General features: G+C 39.2%; 1 protein-coding gene across 4 annotated transcripts in view; it reads right to left on the minus strand.

The window, feature by feature from the left end:
• The window catches only part of NEO1 (neogenin 1), a 274,840-nt gene that overhangs the window by 26,106 nt on the left and 227,575 nt on the right, over window positions 1-21,159 (minus strand). For 3 of the 4 annotated variants that reach the window (XM_030931313.1, XM_010383274.2, XM_030931312.1), the window contains 7 exons: window positions 20,309-20,503; window positions 14,464-14,559; window positions 11,173-11,396; window positions 10,951-11,089; window positions 8,527-8,634; window positions 5,290-5,484; window positions 814-882 (listed from right to left, as the gene is read on the minus strand). In XM_030931313.1, the coding sequence (XP_030787173.1) occupies window positions 814-882; window positions 5,290-5,484; window positions 8,527-8,634; window positions 10,951-11,089; window positions 11,173-11,396; window positions 14,464-14,559; window positions 20,309-20,503 (1,026 nt within the window). The remainder of the gene's footprint in view (window positions 1-813; window positions 883-5,289; window positions 5,485-8,526; window positions 8,635-10,950; window positions 11,090-11,172; window positions 11,397-14,463; window positions 14,560-20,308; window positions 20,504-21,159) is intronic. The other variant, XM_010383275.2, reaches the window with a different exon arrangement.

The raw sequence follows: 21,159 nt of genomic DNA on the forward strand, positions 1-21,159 counted from the left end.
TTCCTACAATTAGAATACAAGTTACTAGAGGACAGGCGTTTTTCTCATATGTCTCTTTCTTCCATATGTGAAGAGACAGTAAGAGTCACTCCTAGTAGGTTTCCACATCTGGTATAGGACCCACTGCTTTTTTAGGTTGAATGCGACAGTGGGAAAAGCACAACCTGAAATGAGAAGCCCTAGGTTTCCATCCTAGGACTGCCATAATTAGCGGGTGGCCTCAGGCACATTGCTTCTCTACTGAGTTTCCGAATATATTAAATGGGAATAATGGTATCTGTTCTCCCTGCTTCACCGTGTTGTAAGAATCAATTGTGACTTCACGTGTGAAAGTAGCTTATACATGTTGAAGCTCTGTAAAGATGGGGGTGTCATCATTAAATTAGAAGACACCAGCTCTCAGAATGGCTAGGAGAGTGGAAGAATTTTCTAGAATTACTAAACTGAAAACATTGCAAAAACTCAACGATTCTAAAAGCATTTGTTTGGCTTGTTTTGGATGGTGGGTAATCCCACTAGAGGGTTTATTTTGAAAGCAAAATTCTAACTTTTTTCTAGAGGCAGTAGGCAACACGATGAACAAATTGTTTAGGAATTAATCTTAAGTTGGATAACTGGGGAAATAATTTTATTTATGGGTCCTACAATGCATGGGCTTGGAGTAATTTGGCAAACACTTAGATCTAGTAATAAAAGAAAACAGGTTAATATGCTACAACCCACCATACATAAGCTATAAAAGACATTTCAAAAATTTAAGCAAAACTGCTTCATGTCCATAGTAAGCAAAAAACGTCATGGGAAGGGCTTTACCACTCATTGGAGGTTTGTAGTCGGATCCTAGGTCTGGCAGCCGGCTTCCTTTCCCTCCAGACCCTGAGGCTAAAGGAGAAGAAATCATGTCAATAATGACCCCACACATTTGGCGTGACAGTCCACTTCATAGCTAGTGAGTGTTTTAAACAAAAAACACAATTTTTAGTCTATTCTGTCCATGAGAAAATAAAGTAGCACATAAATCACGGGAATCTATAGTCTATGTGTGGAAAGCAAACTAAGGTAGAGCTTTCTATACAATGAGGCATCTGAAAGACTGACACCCTTGTCTCATAGCTGTGAGCTGACTGTCACTGCTGTTTAGAGGCTGGGACAGCAGGTGCTATTTCTCTAGCGTGGGAAACAGTTCCCAAAGGACTGCTCAGAGGACTTACAGCAAAAGTAGCTTCTCCTAGAAAAGGAACCAAGGGGACTAATTAGGTTAATGTCTACATTAAAGAACTATACTCTTCCAAGGGACCTGGCTATGTGGATACCTAGCAGGTATTAGTATTGTTTAGATTCTTCTCTCAAATTACAAAGTTGTCCTTCTGAATATAAAGTTACCCTAAGCAGGAGCAGGAAGGTAAATGGAAGTTCAAATCAGGTTCTCAGTTCCTGCTCAGTCACCTACATTCAGGAGTGAAAAAAATAGTCTTCCTCCTAGTTGCTCAAAAAGACACTGTCTCCTAATCCATCATCAGGGAACATACTAAGTGAGGCTGCTGACCTCAGGCCTAGGACCACCCTAGAAGCAGGCCTCAGAAAGTGTAAATATCAGTTTTTTAAAAAATGCTTACACTTGGTCTTGAATTTTGTTCTTCACATTTATAGGAAAAGCTGCTTGGGAGAAGCAAATACAAGGACCTTTTTCCAACAAAGCTCTAAGGTTTATACCCAGAAAGCAGTATCATACTTCTTCTGAAAAGAGGTCTGAAAGAATTGCAAAGTAAAAGATGTTTTATGAAGTTAACTAAGAGGCTAATACAGCACATTGTTTAATAGACTGACTGCACTTGCATATTGCCTCCATCATATAAAACTGTTAGACTTTGGGCAAGTTATTTATTCTTTTTGGGCCTCAGTTTTCTCATTGTAACAGAGGGATAATAATGGTATCCACTTCACAAAGCTGTTGTGAGGATTAAATGGAAATTTAATCCCATAAAATATTTTTAATACTGCCTGACACATAGTAAATGTTCCATAAATGTTAACTACTCCTATTACAAGCATAAAAAGTCTTCAGGAAAGATTATAATCTTTCCTTTACAGAGGCAGAGAGCATGAAGCTTCAAAAAACACTTATAAATGAGAGTTATTTCTACAAATAAAGCCTTACTAGAAATGTATAAACTAGGTGTTTCTGCAAAACATTAGAGCTAATGTCAAGTACTTCTATAAATTATCAGGATATATATATATATATATATATTTGATGAAATGAAAAAAATTACAATCTGAAGTTTGTGTATGCAGTTCATCTAAGAGAATAAATCGAGTGACTAAAACAATGCTACGCTTCCAGAAGCTGAAAACCTACCAAAAGAAGGTAACAGGAGTTCTTTTGGTAGGTTTTCTTTTCTTTTTTTCTTTTTTTTTTTTTTTTGAGATGGAGTCTGGCTCTGTGGCCCAGGCTGGAGTGCAGTGGCCGGATCTCAGCTCACTGCAAGCTCCGCCTCCCGGGTTTACGCCATTCTTCTGCCTCAGCCTCCCGAGTAGCTGGGACTACAGGGGCCGCCACCTCACCCGGCTAGTTTTTTGTATTTTTTAGTAGAGACGGGGTTTCACCATATTAGCCAGGATGGTCTCGATCTCCTGACCTCGTGATCCGCCCGTCTCGGCCTCCCAAAGTGCTGGGATTACAGGCTTGAGCCACCGCGCCCGGCCCTTTTGGTAGGTTTTCAGCTTCTGGAAGCATTGCATTGTTCTATGCTATGGGCATATTCTAGAATTTACTCCCAGTCCCTGGCCCTTTTTCCATTGTCCACACATATTACTTTATCTCCTTACTTCTAATGCCATCATTTCTCCCAAATGACACACACCATATATTAAGAGTCCAGTTGTTCCTCATATGCTTTTCACTATGACAAAGTCTAGCTGGTGGAGATGGCTTAGCACCTGCAAGGCTCTTCAGGTTTAAGTGTACTTAGCTGACAGACAGGCTACATTTAAGCCAAACTATCCAGAGCATTGTATTATGTACATAATTGTCAGAGAACACCCATTGCTAACAAACTGGATGGTTTATATTCCTATATTTCCTAATATTGTTTCTCTTGAATGTAAACTATGAACAAGAAATTCCAAGGATGAACCGAGCACCAAAAACATCAATGGGTAAAGAATTTTAAATATCAGAGGTGTCATGCAGCTAAGAATGGCACTCTGGCTATGGAGTCAAATGAGAAAACAATGAGCCCATTTATATTCTGTGCATATATATATAATGGGTATTTTTATATTCCTGTACTTTCACACAACAGAAAGTATGTTTGCAGTTTCTCCAACGTACAGCAAAAGACTCACTGAATGCAAACACGTTTCCAAAGTGTTTTGGAAAACTCGATACTGCAAGTTCTGACTCTTCCTTGCCATTAGCCAAGATCCAAATACCCTGCATTTCTACTAACTACTCTTAAACCAATAGAGCAATCATTAAACTTACTTTTAATGTTCATTCTCAGTATGGAAAACATACTAGCATTAGCTGACTTCCTAGAGATAAAAATCACAAAGTATAGTCATCCCTCCACCATGGCAATTACAGTGGAAAGACAACTGACAGATGGTTTCAAGAATGGTGACATGGAGGCCCCTGTTTCCTAAGTCTGTATTTCAATTATTACTATTATTATTATTTACTTTTTTTGAGACAGGGTCTCACTCTGTTGCCTAGTGCAGTGGTGTGATCATGACTCACTGCAGCCTCTACCTCCCAGGGTCAGACAATCCTCCCACCTCAGCCTCCGGAGTAGCTGGGACTATAAGTGAGCACCACCATGCTTGGCTAACTTTTTTTTTTCTATTTTTTGTAGAGAGGGGGTCTCACTTTGTTGCCCAGGCTAGTCTTGAACTCCTGGGTTCAAATGATCCTCCTACCTTGGCCTCCCAAAGTGCTGGGATTACAGCCATGAGCCACTGTACCTGGCCTAAGTTTTCATTTCAAATAGTTTCGATCCTCTTTTAATATGATAAGACATATTTAAGGGGAGAAATGAAAAAAGAGCTCTGAATTAAGTTTATGGTAACAGAATAAACAAAGCAGTAATTTTATCACAGAGAATCATAACATTTAGTAAGGTAAATCTGTGGGTTCTTTGTGGGAAGAGGAAAATAGGGTATTCACTGAATGTGATACAACTTTCCACTTAAAGACACTAATAACATTCTAGACACTACAAATATGAACAATTGGTATGATCGGTCTAATCATGACTCAAATGCCTATCGTTGTTACAGAACTTAGCACAAAAGATGATCTTATCCACACTTAAGACCAATCTCCTACAGCTGCAGGACCCAGTTTATTGACTCAGTTTTCTTCTGCCTGCCTAGTTAGCTTCTACATAAATTCCCCAGCTTTTCAGAACATGGACTCAACTCTACTTTGGCCAATAAATGTGTGGCTTTTAATACATGGTGCTGATTTTTCAGGAAAAACAAAAAACAAAAAACAAAACAAAAAAAAGCTAATAATAGGTCATAAAAGAAAGGAAAGAAAAGAGAGGCCATCTACTCATTTACCTTGATCATTAGGCATTTTATCAGAGGAGTCCGCTAACAGGCCAAGCACAGGGGAAGAAAAAACAAGAGCAAGGATCACAAGCTTTGAAGATGGGACAGGCAGAACTTTTTAAAGGAAAAAAATTAAAACCCCCACAAACTTCCAAACAAACTGAATCTTGACTTTAGTACTAACAGAAATTAAATTCACACAGGGCTTCCATAATTCCTTAGATTCAGTCCCCAGTTAAATTTTATTAGCCTAAGCTCACTTGGTTCAATGCTTTTATCTTCATTTTCTTATCTAGGGTTTTATTTAAAAGGCCCTTTTTAGTCTCTTTCTCTCTATAAGGTCCACAAATAAGTCTTTCAGGTTAACAGCCTGCATGAGTCGAACCATCCATCACAAGAACACACTATTATTTCTCTATATGGGAACCAAAAGAATCACATCTGATCTGGCTGGTAAAAACTTTTAGATCACTGCAATTCATCTGCCCCAAATAGCCTGGAGCCAATGTCCTCTTTTATATGATATGTTTAGGCTGGTAACCCGGGGAACACTGATTTGGTGGTCAATAAGTAGGTGAGGAATCATTCTGGGATAAATCTTCATACCATGGCTCTCAAGCTCATCATTAAGACTTCATATGTTATCCACAGACTCTATATGCTCAAGTGATAGTGTCAGCATAGCCCCACTAAAGAGACACACAACAAAACCCTCAGCCTGGGGAGCATTACCTTTAGGTGTTCTGAATTGGACAGCTTCAGACATGGGTCCCATGCCCTTTGAGTTCCGTGCCTGGATTTTGAAGTAGTATGGTGTGTCAAGAGTTAATTCTTGTATCTGGTGAGTCAGTCTGTTGCCCACAACAGGCTCTATAACCCAGTCATGTATCTCTGCATTCACATCTGTACTGTAATATATGATGTAACCTGTCCAAAGGAGTGAATGGGAAAATAAATCTCATTCCTGCTTTTCCTTTTGCATTCAGTAAATCAATAAGTACCTATTACATCAAATGCATATTATAGCATAATATTTGAATAGTGAACCCTCAAGGGTCTACAATTAAAATAATGCAGTTTTGAAAACCAGGAATTGCCTGACAGGCTGTTTTAGCTCTCACTAATGTGATCTCCTAGGAACTCCTGGGCAGAGCCACAATGAACTGTCACCTGATACTTCCACCAGGTGGCACTTAATCCCCGCATTGAAAAGGGAAGAGTCACAACCATGAGTCTATCTTTTTTTAAATATATATATATATTTTATTATATTTTAAGTTCTAGGGTACATGTGCACAACGTGCAGGTTTATTACATATGCATACATGTGCCATGTTGGTGTGCTGCACCCACCAACTCGTCATTTACATTAGGTATATCTCCTAATGCTATCCCTCCCTGCCCCCCTCCCCACAATAGGACCGGTGTGTGATGTTCCCCTTCCTGTGTCCAAGTGATCTCACTGATCAATTCCCACCTATGAGTGAGAACATGCGGTATTTGGTTTTCTGTTCTTGCTATAGTTTGCTGAGAATGATGGTTTCCAGCTGCATCCATGTCCCTACAAAGGACACAAACTCATTCTTTTTTATGACTGCATAGTATTTCATGGTGCATATGTGCCACATTTTCTTTTTTTTTTCCATGTGAAAACAATTTATTTTATTTATTTATTTTTATTTTTATTTTTTTATTATACTTTAAGTTCTAAGATACATGTGCATAATGTGCAGGTTTGTTACATATGTATACTTGTGCCATGTTGGTGTGCTGCACCCATCAACTCGTCAGCACCCATCAATTCGTCATTTATATCAGGTATAACTCCCAATGCAATCCCTTCCCTGCCCCATGATAGGCCCCGATGTGTGATGTTCCCCTTCCCGAGTCCAAGTGATCTCATTGTTCAGTTCCCACCTATGAGTGAGAACATGCGGTGTTTGGTTTTCTGTTCTTGTGATAGTTTGCTAAGAATGATGGTTTCCAGCTGCATCCATGTCCCTACAAAGGATGCAAACTCATCCTTTTTTATGGCTGCATAATATTCCATGGCGTATATGTGCCACATTTTCTTAATCCAGTCTGTCACAGATGGACATTTGGGTTGATTCCAAGTCTTTGCTATTGTGAATAGTGCCGCAATAAACATACATGTGCATGTGTCTTTATAGCAGCATGATTTATAACCCTTTGGGTATATACCCAGTAGTGGGATGGCTGGGTCATATGGTACATCTAGTTCTAGATCCTTGAGGAATTGCCATACTGTTTTCCATAATGGTTGAACTAGTTTACAATCCCACCAACAGTGTACAAGTGTTCCTATTTCTCCACATCCTCTCCAGCACCTGTTGTTTCCTGACTTTTGAATGATTGCCATTCTAACTGGTGTGAGATGGTATCTCATTGTGGTTTTGATTTGCATTTCTCTGATGGTGAGTGATGATGAGCATTTTTTCATGTGTCTGTTGGCTGTATGAATGTCTTCTTTTGAGAAATGTCTGTTCATATCCTTTGCCCACTTTTTGATGGGGTTGTTTGTTTTTTTCTTGTAAATTTGTTTGAGTTCTTTGTAGGTTCTGGATATTAGCCCTTTGTCAGATGAGTAGATTGCAAAAATTTTCTCCCATTCTGTGGGTTGCCTGTTCACTCTGATGGTAGTTTCTTTTGCTGTGCAGAAGCTCTTTAGTTTAATTAGATCCCATTTGTCAATTTTGGTTTTTGTTGCCGTTGCTTTTGGTGTTTTAGACATGAAGTCCTTGCCCATGCCTATGTCCTGAATGGTACTACCTAGGTTTTCTTCTAGGGTTTTTATGGTACTAGGTCTAACATTTAAGTCTCTAATCCATCTTGAATTAATTTTCATATAAGGAGTAAGGAAAGGATCCAGTTTCAGCTTTCTACTTATGGCTAGCCAATTTTCCCAGCACCATTTATTAAATAGGGAATCCTTTCCCCATTTCTTGTTTCTCTCAGGTTTGTCAAAGATCAGATGGCTGTAGATGTGTGGTATTATTTCTGAGGAGTCTATCTTACTCACAGCAAAAGGGCACTGCACTGCTGCTGGTTTTAAAAGACAAAGTAAAATGTGATCCAAGTCAAGTCATGATTCATTCTTTCACAAAAGAGGCAAAGTCAAAACCTAAAAAATGACATAAAGACCAGGATGTATGGAGATTCCTACTGAAAGCAAGAAGCAGGGCAGTGCTAAGAAACGCTTTCCATTTCCTTAGGCCACCTATTCATACAGAGGAACTTTAAGGCAAACCCCAGTTCCTCAGTGCACACCTACAAGTGGCAGAGGCACCAAAGGAAGTAGGAGCAGCTGAACCCCATCAGGCTTCCCTCCCTGATAAGGCTGAGGAAGGCAGAGTGTCCCCTCTAATGTGGAAGGCTTTCCTCTGCAAGTACAAGGAAAAAATTCCAGGTCCCTACAAAGGCCTAGGCCAGTTCACACTTTTAACTCTAATTATAAGAGCACAGGTACTTGAAGTAGCAGGTCTTGGGGGGTGGGGAAAAGGAAATAAATATCTAATTTTTTTTTTTTTTTTTTTTTTTTGGTGTGTCTTCAGGGTATAAGAGCAGAATCTCTGTTTATTGGGTATTACTCTATAGAACCAGGGAGGGGGTATATAATTCTGAAGCTGTCCATCTAGGCAGAGACAGAGAAGAAGAGCTTTCCTGAGGAAAATAAATGTCTACGAAGTCCCACTATAGCCAAAGGCTGTCTTGTGCCTCTCATCCCCGACTGCAGTCAGAACCACCAACATGCAACCCATTTTATGCCACTGTGGGTAACCAGCACAGCCTCGCCCCAATTTCAAGGACCATCGTGACTCACACCTTCCCATAAAATGACCAAGCCAGCGTTCAGACTCCCACTTCTTCCAGCAACACTGTACTCTCCCGGAATACTCCTGTCAGGCAGGAAGAGGGCACAAAAAAATGCACACTTTGATTGCATCTTACCTGTAATTTTGCCATTGGCTTCAGAGGGAGGCTGCCAATTCACAATTATGGTCTTAGGTTTCCCCTCTTTACTCACAACAGTCACATCCTTGGGTGGAGAAGTTGGAACTACAAAATAACAATATTTTTAATAATTTCTGTCCATTTCAAATTAGTTCACTATTTCTTCAACCTTGTCCACTTGTAAGGCATAATAAAGGGCACAAGGCAATAAAGATAAAGCTTCCGGCTTCAAAGAAATCAGTCTATCAAAAGTTGCAATTAAAAAGAAGAATATGCAGAGTACCAAAGAGGAAATACCATACTACGAAGATACAGAATTGGCATCTTGGCTGGGAGTCAGGGATAAACAGGATAATTAGGTAGGAAGTCAAGTGGCATTTGTACCAAGTACCTACTGTATACTAGGTAACGTACACATAGTATCTCTCTTAATATTTGTAGAAAATCTGAAAGGCAGTTATCACTATCTCTGCTTTATGGATCAGGACACCAAAAAATTAGGGAAGTTATGTAATTTGTTCAGGATGACTTTTTCCCTGTCACACTGGATTATTTTATTAGAATATTTTAAATTGTATAACAGTTTTCTCTCTCATTTATAGTTGGCTCTCCAAACCAAATATAACTTTTTTTTTTTTTTTTTTTTTGAGATGGAGTCTTGCTCTGTCATTCAGGCTGGAGTGCAGTGGCACAATCTTGGCTCACTGCAACCTTCACCTCCTGGGTTCAAGTGATTCTTGTGCCTCAGCCTATGAAGTAGTTGGGATTACAGGTGCGCACCATCACATCTGGCTAATTTTTGTATTTTTAGTAGAGACGGGGTTTCGCCATGTTGGCCAGGCTGGTCTCGAACTCTTGGCCTCAGGTGATCTGCCCACCACGGCCTCCCACAGCACTGGGATTACAGGTGCAAGCCACCACTCCTGGCCTCAAATATAACTTTTTTTTTTTTTTTTTTTTTGAGACGGAGTCTCGCTCTGTCACCCAGGCTGGAATGCAGTGGCCAGATCTCAGCTCACTGCAAGCTCCGCCTCCTGGGTTTACCGCCATTCTCCTGCCTCAGCCTCCCGAGTAGCTGGGACTACAGGCGCCCGCCACCTCGCTCGGCTAGTTTTTTTTTTTGTATTTTTTAGTAGAGACGGGGTTTCACAGTGTTAGCCAGGATGGTCTCGATCTCCTGACCTCGTGATCCGTCCGTCTCGGCCTCCCAAAGTGCTGGGATTACAGGCTTGAGCCACCGCGCCCGGCCAAATATAACTTTTAAAAGCCCTATTTCTTCAAAGAATAGATGATTTACAGATATTTTTCACTATGAGTTTATTCTGCAAACATACTGCCAACTATTGAGGTTACAGCTCTAAAGTGAAGCCATTTGTTTATACAACAGGACAATATGTTTCTTGTGTTTCCATGTGACAGCTGAAAACTTTTAACATACTAGTAGGAAAATGAGCAAAGTAAGTACATCCTTATATTTACTCAACTCTTCCTAAAATACTAGAATTCTCCTAGTATAAAATGTAAGGAAGCCTGGTGAAATGCAAACATCCTAAGGGAAAACACAATCTCATTTGTTAGCTAATGGGTTGGGAGTGAAGTAAAAACATTTTCTTAAAATGGTTGGCAAAGAAAGCAAACTCAAGGTCTGTTTAAACTTTGATGCACTGTATTTCTAACTCTTCAAATCCAACCCTTTTCTCTGTACGAAGTCCAAAGAACTGTGCAGAAGACAAAAAAACACTGAGGCCAAGCCCAGTTTGTGGATTTATAACTTTATTTTTTCGTTATTCATATAGGAGAGAAAGAAATAGGAGGTCAAACTAGACAGAGATTTGAAATGGTTACGCATATCCCTAGACTAGGAAAGCCCAGGGGGTAGCAGAAAGGCATGTCTAAAAGTCAGCAAAAACCAAACAGACTCTCAAACCCAGATAGCCTGTTATGTCTTTAATTTGCTTAGTCATCTTTTCTCTCTCGTCTCCACTTACAAAGACCTTAAGGATTATTTCAGTGGAAGATTTTATAAGACACTAATTTGCTTGCAAGCAAACTGCAGAGGCAGCTTTGGGGTCACCTAGCAAAGTGTTCAGGCTGCAAGCAAGCATGGCATTGGAACTGTTTGGTCAAGGGCAGGTCACTTCATCTTTTCTATCTCAGTTTACCAGTAAAGCAGGATTAATGGCAATAATCCCTTACATCTACACAGTGCTTTGTAATTTATCTGTTTTCCCTGTAGAATCCTGTTATTTGTTAATGTTCTTGTTCAGTAATTAAAAAAAAATAACTCATCAGCTGAAATAGCAAACACTGAATTCCAAATGTAGTTGCTCACTGTGTTTTGTAAATATATCAATTCATGCACTCAATTCTTTCCTTGGGAAGTAAAAGCAGCCATGTGACATGGCTTCCGACAACACATACCTAATTCAAAGGTGGTCCCATGCGCTGTCATACTCCATGTGCTTGATCTTCGGCCTTTGGTCACCATCACAGAGAATTCATAGAGTGTATTCGGTTTTAAACCAGTCACCAAATAACTCAGAGTGGTTGCATTTGCATTCTGAAAAAAACATGAATTGAGAACTTTAAAATTAGAAAATGTCAATGATTAGCGTTTTTCGGCCAAGGCAAATGTGTCAGTACCTTGTACTTGGTGTTTGCTGGGATGTTGGTTTTCCATCGGACGGTGTAGTATCGGGAGTCTGTAATCTTCTGGTGCTTGGGCAGTGAGTTGTCTGCCCACGTAATCCTTATGGTGTCATGACTCAGAATGGAAGCCTGAACTCCCACTGGTGGCATCATGGGAGTGGGATCTGGCACTGGAGTGTATGGAGCATTAATAACAAATAAATCAACTTCAGAAGTGTCTGAGCAGAAAATAATTTAAAAAGGGAAGTGGCATTTTAATGTAAACAAAAATAAAATAAAAGGGAAATGCAGGGTAATATAATGGAATGAAAAGGTGAGAAATGGAGAAAAAAGAAAGAAAATTCGGAGTTAATAGATAACCACCATTCATTTAAAAGACTATTTCCACTTGTGTTCTTTCAGGAAAAAAATTACAGAAAAATGTTAAGAGAAGCAGTAATAAACTATATTCTCTACTGCATTCTATAGGCATATTAAAATGTTATAATCCAATGATTATATTAATGTATTCATGCTCGAATTTTCTTAAAATAACTTAAAAATTCTACCTCCTGTTCAAAAAGCCTCATGAGGCTGGATGCGGCAGCTCATGCCTGTAATCCCAGCACTTTGGGAGGCTGAGGCGGGCAGATCACCTGAGGTCCGGAGTTCAAGACCAGCCTAGCCAATATGGTGAAACCCTGTCTCTATTAAAAATACAAAAATTAGCCAGGCATGGTGGTGGGTGCCTGGGGTCCCAGCTACTCGGGAGGCTGAGGCACAAGAATCGCTTGAATCTGGGAGGTGGGGAGGTTGCAGTGAGCTGAGATTGTGCCACTGTACTCCATTCTGGGTGACAGAGCAAGACTCTGTCTCAAAAAACAAACCCCCCCAAAACCAAAAAGGCTCACGAAGACAAAAACTGCTTTTAAAACCAGGGATACAATTTCTAAACAAGCAATACAAAGCTCATGGTTTGAGATTTCAGTGAATGTGGCTGAATTTTTGGGACAAGAGTTATCTGTGCATATCACTATTCATGTAAGGGTCCAACTCTCAAAACCTGAGTCTTGAATATCAGCCATGGGCATTGAGGGTATCTGATATCCACAAAGGGTCACGTTCAGAACTCCTGATGTCCTGGGTCTACAGACAGTACAGTGACATAGCTGACACCATGTTGGACTATCTAACATAGTTTCTTCCAGAGAGTCAGAGAACAACCCAGGGATGAATCCCTATCAGTTAAGGGAAATGCCATGGTTATCACAGTTCCAAGTAACAAACTTCACAAACTTTAGAAATCAGAGTACTGTACAGTACCTTATTTGATGGAAAGTCTATACTCATGGAGCTGTCCTGTGCCATATACAACAGACACCTTCTCTGAGGCCAGAATGAGCACAAAAGCACCATGCACCATGGGCCCAGGGCAATACAGCAGAATCCATATGGGCTTTCCCAATTCATGCTTAGGTTTTCTAAGTATACACATACTGATTTAAGTTCACAGTTTACAATGGGTTTCTCACATAGCCATGGTGACTAGCCCTTATTACTCAAAATGTGGAATGGCATAGACCCTGTTTATGAATAATTGCTAAGCTAAAGTAATAGTCTCCATTTGTGTATTTCCTGCACAATGAGGACTAAAAATAACAGAGGAGAAGCGTACATTATATAACCAAGAGCTTTGTTCAAAGTTTGGCAGGACACATACCAATTAGTTACAGAAAATGCACCTTCGGGTGTAGAAGTCATTAGAATTCCTGGAGAAATTTTTTTTCTTATATGTAGCAACCCTTAGAAAACATATCTAGATGCCACATAAAAGAAAGTAATTTCAAACTTGTTTTTTACTATTAAAGCCTGATTTTAGAAAGTAGCAGACCACTTATTTAAATATTATTTTTCACTGAATTTTTTTTCTTTTTGTAATACTAAAGCTATTTCTAAAAGAAATTATAAACTGTAAGCATAGAGAAGACAGAACAGAACTACCAAACACATAGTAGTCTTAAATAGAAGCTTAAAAAAAAGGACAGAGATTATTAGACCCCCTGATATTCTGGGTCAAATGGCAGTACAGTGACATAGCTTACACCCAAATAAAGCAAAAGGAACTCAAGGGTGTACTCTTCCTTCAGGAAAGGTAAGCCTTCCTTAAGAATGCTACCAAATCTGTACAATTATGCTACGTATCCAGCAGGTATCACTGGACAATACAGAATCAAAATTTGGGGAAATAAATGAAAAAGAACATTTCCAAAAATAAATTCTTTGGTTTCCAGTGCCTTTTTAAAAAATTTATAACTCTAAAACTCTAACATATTTACTTCAATAAACTTTCTCTTTCAGATCTAAATTAGAAGTCATATATATCTATAGAAAAATTTATATGACATGTATATTACTTTATTTTAGAGATGTATTTTTTTGTTTGTTTTGTTTTTTGAGACAGAGTCTCGCTCTGTCGCCTAGGCTGGAGTGCAGTGGCATGATCTCGGCTCACTGCAAGCTCCGCCTCCCAGGTTCACGTCATTCTCCTTCCTCAGCTTCCTTAGTCGCTGGGACTACAGGCGTCCACCACACACTAATTTTTTGTATTTTTAGAAGAGATGGGGTTTCAGCGTGTTAGCCAGGATGGTCTCGATCTCCTGACCTCGTGATCTACCCACCTTGGCCTCCCAAAGTGCTGGGATTACAGGCGTGAGCCACTGTACCTGGCCTTTAGAGATATTTTAAGTAGATAATTCAAAGAAAAACAATGAATATTTGTTTGTAATAATGTATAACTTGTTTGTAATAAATGTATAACTGATGAAATGGCTAGTACCTCTGACCTTATACTCAAGCTTACGAAAGGCACATAGAAAAATACTTTCCTAACCAACTCAGGTGGCTAGTAACGCAAATGATGTTGGGTTCACGAATCACATGCATTTACTGCCGCAGTCAGTAACATGCATTTTTTTTGACTCACTTTAGTTTCAACTTACATGCCCAAAAGATGGAAAATCACTTTTAATTATCGAAAAACTCTGCTTTCCACATCCTAACAAATTAAAAACATGTGTATATATCTACACAGAATGGCTTACGTGGCAGAATTAGAATCTTCCAAAAAATGCAAAATAGGAATTAACAGAACTTTCCATGCTGAAAGCCCACTTCCCATTTGAAGTCAGCACCCGAAACTGCCATACGCTTTTTCTTCACTAACACCTATGGGACAGGCCTCATGCCAATATTCTGCCTAAGCTGTTCGGAAAAGTGCTGGAGACTAGGAAAGATAGGATTCCTTACCTGTGTGAGGCCTGGTCACAGCACTCTCGTACAGCGGGATGCCTTCACCCACATTATTAAATGCTTTCAGGGTAATCACATAGTGAGAGCTGGGATCTGAAGAAAAGGAACACACATAAAAAATGCTCACTACAGAATTTTAAAAATTCAAGGGTGGCTGTGCATAATCTTAACCACAGAAGAATTCAAGAAAGATAACTTTACAATTTTTTACGGGGGATTATTTCAGGGTGTGGGGAGATGTGGAGATGGAAGCACACACAGTACAGAAAAACTGGCCGGGACCAACTTCCTGGATTTAGTCTCAGTAGAGGAGGTGGGCTGTGCTTGAATTCTCTCTTGGCCTCTCCTATGGTTTAGTGATGTTCAGAGTACGATGTAGGGCTTGGCTGAGACTGAAGAGATAAGATTTAATGTGCTGAAGCCTACAGATGGAGCTTGGAATTAAACAAACCCCTTTCATTCCCGGAAGGACAGCGATGAGAACAGACAAGGTAGAGAAGTAGGAGATAAACTGTGAAGTCAGTAAGTGCTCAATGTCCTTGACTCTCCAAGTGGCCTCCAAATCCAGAAATGGCCAAACCTCATCTAGCCATCATGCCTCATGAGCCATGTCTCATGTGGCATGTGTTACTTCAAAAGCTTAAAACAGCTGCTTTTCTTGGCGGCCACCTACTCCCTAGATTGCCACTAGAGGGCAACAAATAGAGGCAGGTCTTCCTGTGTCAGAACTGACAACAAATGGAATCAGTAAGACTTACTTCTTGAATGGCAAGGAAAAAGTGTTTTGGGCAACATAATAGATAGTAATGTCATTCACTGAGATTGGGAAAAGGGGCAAGAACAATCGCGATACACACCTGCAAGGCTTGATTCTAGGTCCTCTTCTATTCCCACTCTTTGCTCTCACCCTATGCACTTTCGTTCATTTCCTTAGCTTTGATTAGCATGTATGTGTCATCAATTACAAATACAGATCTCTAGTCTGGATCTTTCTTATGAGTACCAGACCTTTATGTTCAATTGTCTGTTTGGCATTTCCTCTTGGGTGTCTCAAATCTGTCCCTCCCCACCCTGCCTCCAGCTTCAGACCGGCTCCTGGTGTCTCCTAGTTTAGTAAACGACACTACCACCAATCCTGCTGCTCAAGTCAGAAACCTGGGAGTTATTAAGACCTCCTTTACCCTCATCCCCTCCAGACAAACAATCAAGTTTTGTTGAATCTACTACTTGTCTTCTCCCACCACTCACTTCATTGTTTCTTGTGCTCCATCACTACCGGCCACTTCTCAGTTCACTGAGCGCTGTGTTCTCTCCAACACGGGGCCTTCTTGCTTGCAGCTGCTCCCTATGCTGGGGACACATCCCACTCTTCCTGTTTACCTAGGTAAGCCTATTCATCTGAAAGGGCTCATTCCACACTGGACTAACCTCTCTAGTTACAAAGCCCATTTCTCTTCCTCAGCACTGTGAACAATTTCAATTATTTTTGAATTGTATTATTTCTAATAATTGTAAGCACATCTGTCTCATTCTCTGCTCTATTTCTAGCACAGTGTCTGGGATATTGTTAAGTGTTCATTAAATATTTGCTGATCGATCAACAGGTTTGAGGAAGAAGGCATTAACTTTAACTTTGGGCCAGATGGAATATGAGATATATCCAGGTGCAGATACCCAGTAGGCAGATGTTTATATGGATCTGAAGCTCAGGGGAGAGTTCCAGGCTGATGAATAGATGAATTGCTAACTGTATTTCTCCACCTCTCACTTGCTTCTTTAACTCAACATCATATGCATGTTAGATCTATCTAGGTCAGTAATTATAGCTCAAGCTTATTTTACTTTATGCCACATTAATTTTTTTGCTACTCTGTAATATGTACTCCATTTTCTAATAAATTCTATCTGCTTACTCTCTTCTGCCCATGCCGCACTCCTCTCATCTCTCTGTTTCAAATGCTATTTTGATTCTATCTTTCGAGCTCAGGTGTTTCTTTCCTGACTGCTCTACTGTGTCTTGCTAGCTCTCCCTTCTCTGAACAAAATTCACTTCAAGTCACTTCATTGTTTCTTGTGTTTTCTTTTTGTTCTGTTAGACTGAAAGCACCTGAAGGTCAAGGACCATGTCCTGTCAATACTGCAAAGGAGTTTCACATCAGTAGTTGCATAAAGGAAACAGTATGAGGCTGGTCACTACAGGGACATTTTTTTTTTTTTTCCTTTTCAGACAATGTCTCGTTCTGTCACCTAGCTGGAGTACAGTAGTATAATCGACTCACTGCAGCCCTGACATCCAGGGATCAAGCGATCCTCCCACCTCAGCCTCCTGAGTAGCTGGGACTACAGGCACATGCCACCATGCCTGGCTAATTTTTTAAATTTTTTGTAGAGATGAGGTCTCAATATGTTGCCCAAGTTGGTCTTGAACTTCTAGGCTCAAGTGATCCTCTTGCCTTAGCCTCCCAAAGTGCTGGGATTACAGATGTGAGCCACTGTGCCTGGCCAGACATTTTTATTCTACCAGCAAAGCTTTCCTTTTGCTCTCTAACAATTGTCTTAAAAGATGTTCATGTGGGGATACATTTCCTAGGTTAACTGTACTGTTTCTTCCTTGTAAGGAAAAAGACAAAGGCTGCTTTTTTTTTGGAATAAAGATTTAAATCCCAGCTTGTTTTCTAACAGAAAGGATGAATATAATTCATCTGTTAGGCACTTGAAGTTGTTCTTAGGAAAGATGTTTACAAAGAAACAATTTGAATGAAAATTTGGTCAGGGCAGATTTTAACTTTAAAAACGAGTGTTTCAAAAAAGATCTATAATGATAATCCTATTTGGAAAAGTAATTATACCTGACATAATATTTATTATAAAATATAAATATTTCTCAAACTCTTTTGCTTTTAAAATCAACAATGAGGCCGGGCGCGGTGGCTCATGCCCGTAATCCTAGCACTTTGGAAGGCTGAGGTGGGTGGATCATCTGAGGTCAGGAGTTTGAGACCAGCCTGGGGCAACACAGTGAAACCTCATCTCTACCAAAAATACAAAAATTAGCTGGGCGGGGTGGGGCATGCCTATAATCCCAGCTACTCCAGAGGTTCAGACAGGAGAATCATTTGAACCCAGGAGGTAGAGGTTGCAGTGAGCTGAGATCGTGCCACTGCTCTCCAGCCTGGGCGACAGAGTGAGATGCTGTCTCAGAAAAAAAAAAAAAAAAAAAAAATCAACTACGAGGTATAGTTAGCATACAATAAAATGTATCAAGTGTACATTTACAGTTTTGGCAAATATATATATCTTGCATAATAACCACCAAAATCAAGATATAGAACATTTTCAATTCTCCAAGAAGCTCCCTGGTTCCCTTGTAGTTGATTCCTACCACTCCTGGTTCCAGGCAACCACTGATCTTGCTTTGTCACTATAGACAAATTCTGCCTCTTTTGTAATTCACAAAATGTAACAGCATTGTATGTAGGGGCTTGTGTTTGACTTCTTTGCTCAGCATGTTTGTGAGATTAATTCCTGTTGTCTTGATAGCCTATTAATTGATGAGTAGTACTCCATGGATATATCACGATTTACCACTTACCTGTTGATAAAAATTTGTCATTTCCCCTTGTTCACAAAGTTACTATGAACATTGTATATAAGTTTTTACGCAGACATGTATTTTTATTTCTTTTAATGAATTATCTACGTGTGGGATTTTCCTGGGTTATATGCTTAACTTTACAAGAAACCGCTAAACTGGTTTCCAAAGTGGCTGTACTATCAAACATTCCCACCAGCTAAGTTGTGTGTCCTTGTTGATGTTTGTTATTGCCAGTTTATTAATGTTGAGCAATTCTAGCGAGTGTGCAATAACATTTCACTGTGGGAGTAATTTGCGTTTTCTGATGACTAATGCTGCTGGGCGCCTTTTCATATGGTTATTGTCCCACTCATGTATTTTCTTTGGTATAGTGTCTGTTCAAATCTCCTACCCACTTTTTATTGGGCTGCCTTCTTATTACTGAGTTGTAAGAGTTTTATATATTTTAGACTCAAATTCTTTGTTAGATATTTAAATGGCGGGTATTTTCTCCAAGTCTGTGGCTTGCCTTTTCATTTTATTGGTATCTTTATAAAAGTAGAAGTTTTAAAATTTTGATGAAATCCAATTTATCAATTTTAAAATTTTATGATTTGTGCTGTTTTACAACCTAAGAGGTCCTTGCTTATCCCAAAGTCGTAACGATTTTTTCCTATGCTTTTCTTCTAGGATTGTTGTTCCAAAGTCATTTGCGTCTTGCATTTACGTCTGTTTTTGCATATAGTGTACGACAACGGTTAAAGTTCCTTTCTTTCTGATACGGATATCCAGGTATTCCTACACCTTTTGTTAAAAAGGCTATCTTCTCCCCACTAAATTATCTAAGCAACTTTTCCAAAAACCAACTGACTATATACATATGGATCTATTTCTGGACTCTATTCTGTTCCATTGATCTATAACATCTACCTTTACAATACCACCACTATGTCTCAATTATAAGAAGACATGAAATCAGGTAGTATGGGTCTTCTAATTTTACTCTTTAAAAAAACTATTCTAGTTCCTTTGATTTTTCATAAAAATTATTAGAATCAGCTTATCAATTTCTACAAAAAAGCCTATTGGGACTTTTCTTGGACTGCATTGGGGAGGACTGTCACCTTAGTAATATCATGGCTTCTAACCAATGAACATGGTATCTTCATTTAAGGATTCTTTAATTTCTCTCAGCAACAATTTTCTATTTTCAGTGCACAGATACTACATACATTTTGTAAGTCTGCTCCTAAGAACTTCATATTATCTGATGCTATTCTAGGTGGTATTGTTATTTTAATTCCAATTTCCAACTGCTTATTATTAGTATATGGAGATACAACTGTTTTTGTATATTCACTTTGTATCTTGCGGCCTTGCTAAATTCACTTAAGAGTTTTAGTGGCCTTTTTGTAGATTCCTTAGGATTTTTTACCCCAGTTACAATCAACAGACATAGTGCCCAGATATTGGTTTCCAAAATCATTTTTCATAAAATAAATCGGGGTTCCTTAGAGAAATGGCTGGTTCCAGGGCCAAGGCTAGGGAAATACTAGATGAGCCAGGAACATCTTACTATGTTGTCAAAAAGGAAGAAGGTGCTCAAAGAAAGATGGAAGATGTCAAATGGACACAGGAACCAGTTATAAAGAGACTCCCATTGGCCATTCTCTTCATGGGAGTGAAAGAAAGTTCTTCCTTATCATAGGATGTTAACATGTGTAGAGGAAATATGGAATTAGGAAATCACCACCAGGGAAACACCTTTCTAATAACTGTTACTACAGATGCTGAAACCAGTGAGTGAAAGTGTAATGGGAAACAAGATACTTACAAAGATTCAAAGTATCTCCTCCACAAGACACTTTTAATTACAAAGGAAAAAATAACAATTTTATAGCAGGAAAATGTGGCAGATGCCATTTTAGCCAACTGATTAAAGTGAACATCATTATCAGTATAGGCTGTAATGTGCCTCCTGATATGATGCACTGACAGGAACCTAACACTTCTACCCTATTCCTTCCAAAAATGCATAACCTGAATGTAATGAGGAAATATTAAGCCAAGTCTCAATTGAGGAGCATTCTGCAAAATATAGATGTAAATGTGGTTAAATGTTAACATTTGGGGAATTCCGGTGAATAACATACAGAAATTACTTGTACCATTTTTTGCAATTTTCTTGTAAAAATAAAAATATTACATAAAAGGTTAAAAAGAAAGGAATCACCTACACAATTAACTTTCTCTACTTAGCAAACATACCCAGATTTTCAATGGTGTAATAGCGCTGTTTATAGTCCACTTTGATGGTCTGGGCATGAGGGCTGCCAATGCCATAACCAATGGCATAACCTCTGACCACAATGTTCTGATTCTCCGGAGGAGTCCAGCTCACTACGATGCTAGTGACAAGCGGGCGTACGTGAAGAGAGCTAGGCACTTCAGGAACACGAGTTTCTAGGAAAAAAAAGTGGAAAAGCAAGATGACATATACTGTCCTTTAAAATATCTCACCATACTTGGGGAATGGTGTTTAGCCTCCTGCCACACTATTTGGGGCTAAGTTTTTTACATTATGCCCAAGAGTTCAAAGAGAAACCATATGTATAGTAAAATATAGTCCAAGATTTTACTGCATTCTAAGAAAAAAAAAAACAACAACCTAAACAGCTTTAAATACAAGACACTGCAATATTAATTTGGAAGGGAAAACAAAGAGATACAAGAACCTCTTCTGCCCCAAAGGAGAAAAATAAATTGCCTTTCAATAGTTACCATCTCTCTTGGTCCCACATCCCATTCCCAAACTCTACCAGGTGGAATGAGAAAGGCATAAACTGAGTAGTTGGAAGCCTGTTGTTAACAGGTGTTTAAGCATCACATTATAGCAATAGTACTAATTACTTACTCCCCTAAGTAGTATGATAAATCAGAAAACATGAAATTTTAGAGCCACAGTTGATTCAATTGGTGAGAGACTAAGAGGCTTACAAAGGAGGAAATTTACATGCTCTTTCACATACACTGTTTTCAGGGCATAAATTATGACCTTAATTAAAAAATGAGTAAACTGAGGCCAGGCACAGTGGCTCATGTCTGTAATCCCAGCACTC

Source organism: Rhinopithecus roxellana, chromosome 5, assembly GCF_007565055.1.
Source record: "Rhinopithecus roxellana isolate Shanxi Qingling chromosome 5, ASM756505v1, whole genome shotgun sequence".
Lineage (NCBI taxonomy): Eukaryota > Metazoa > Chordata > Mammalia > Primates > Cercopithecidae > Rhinopithecus > Rhinopithecus roxellana.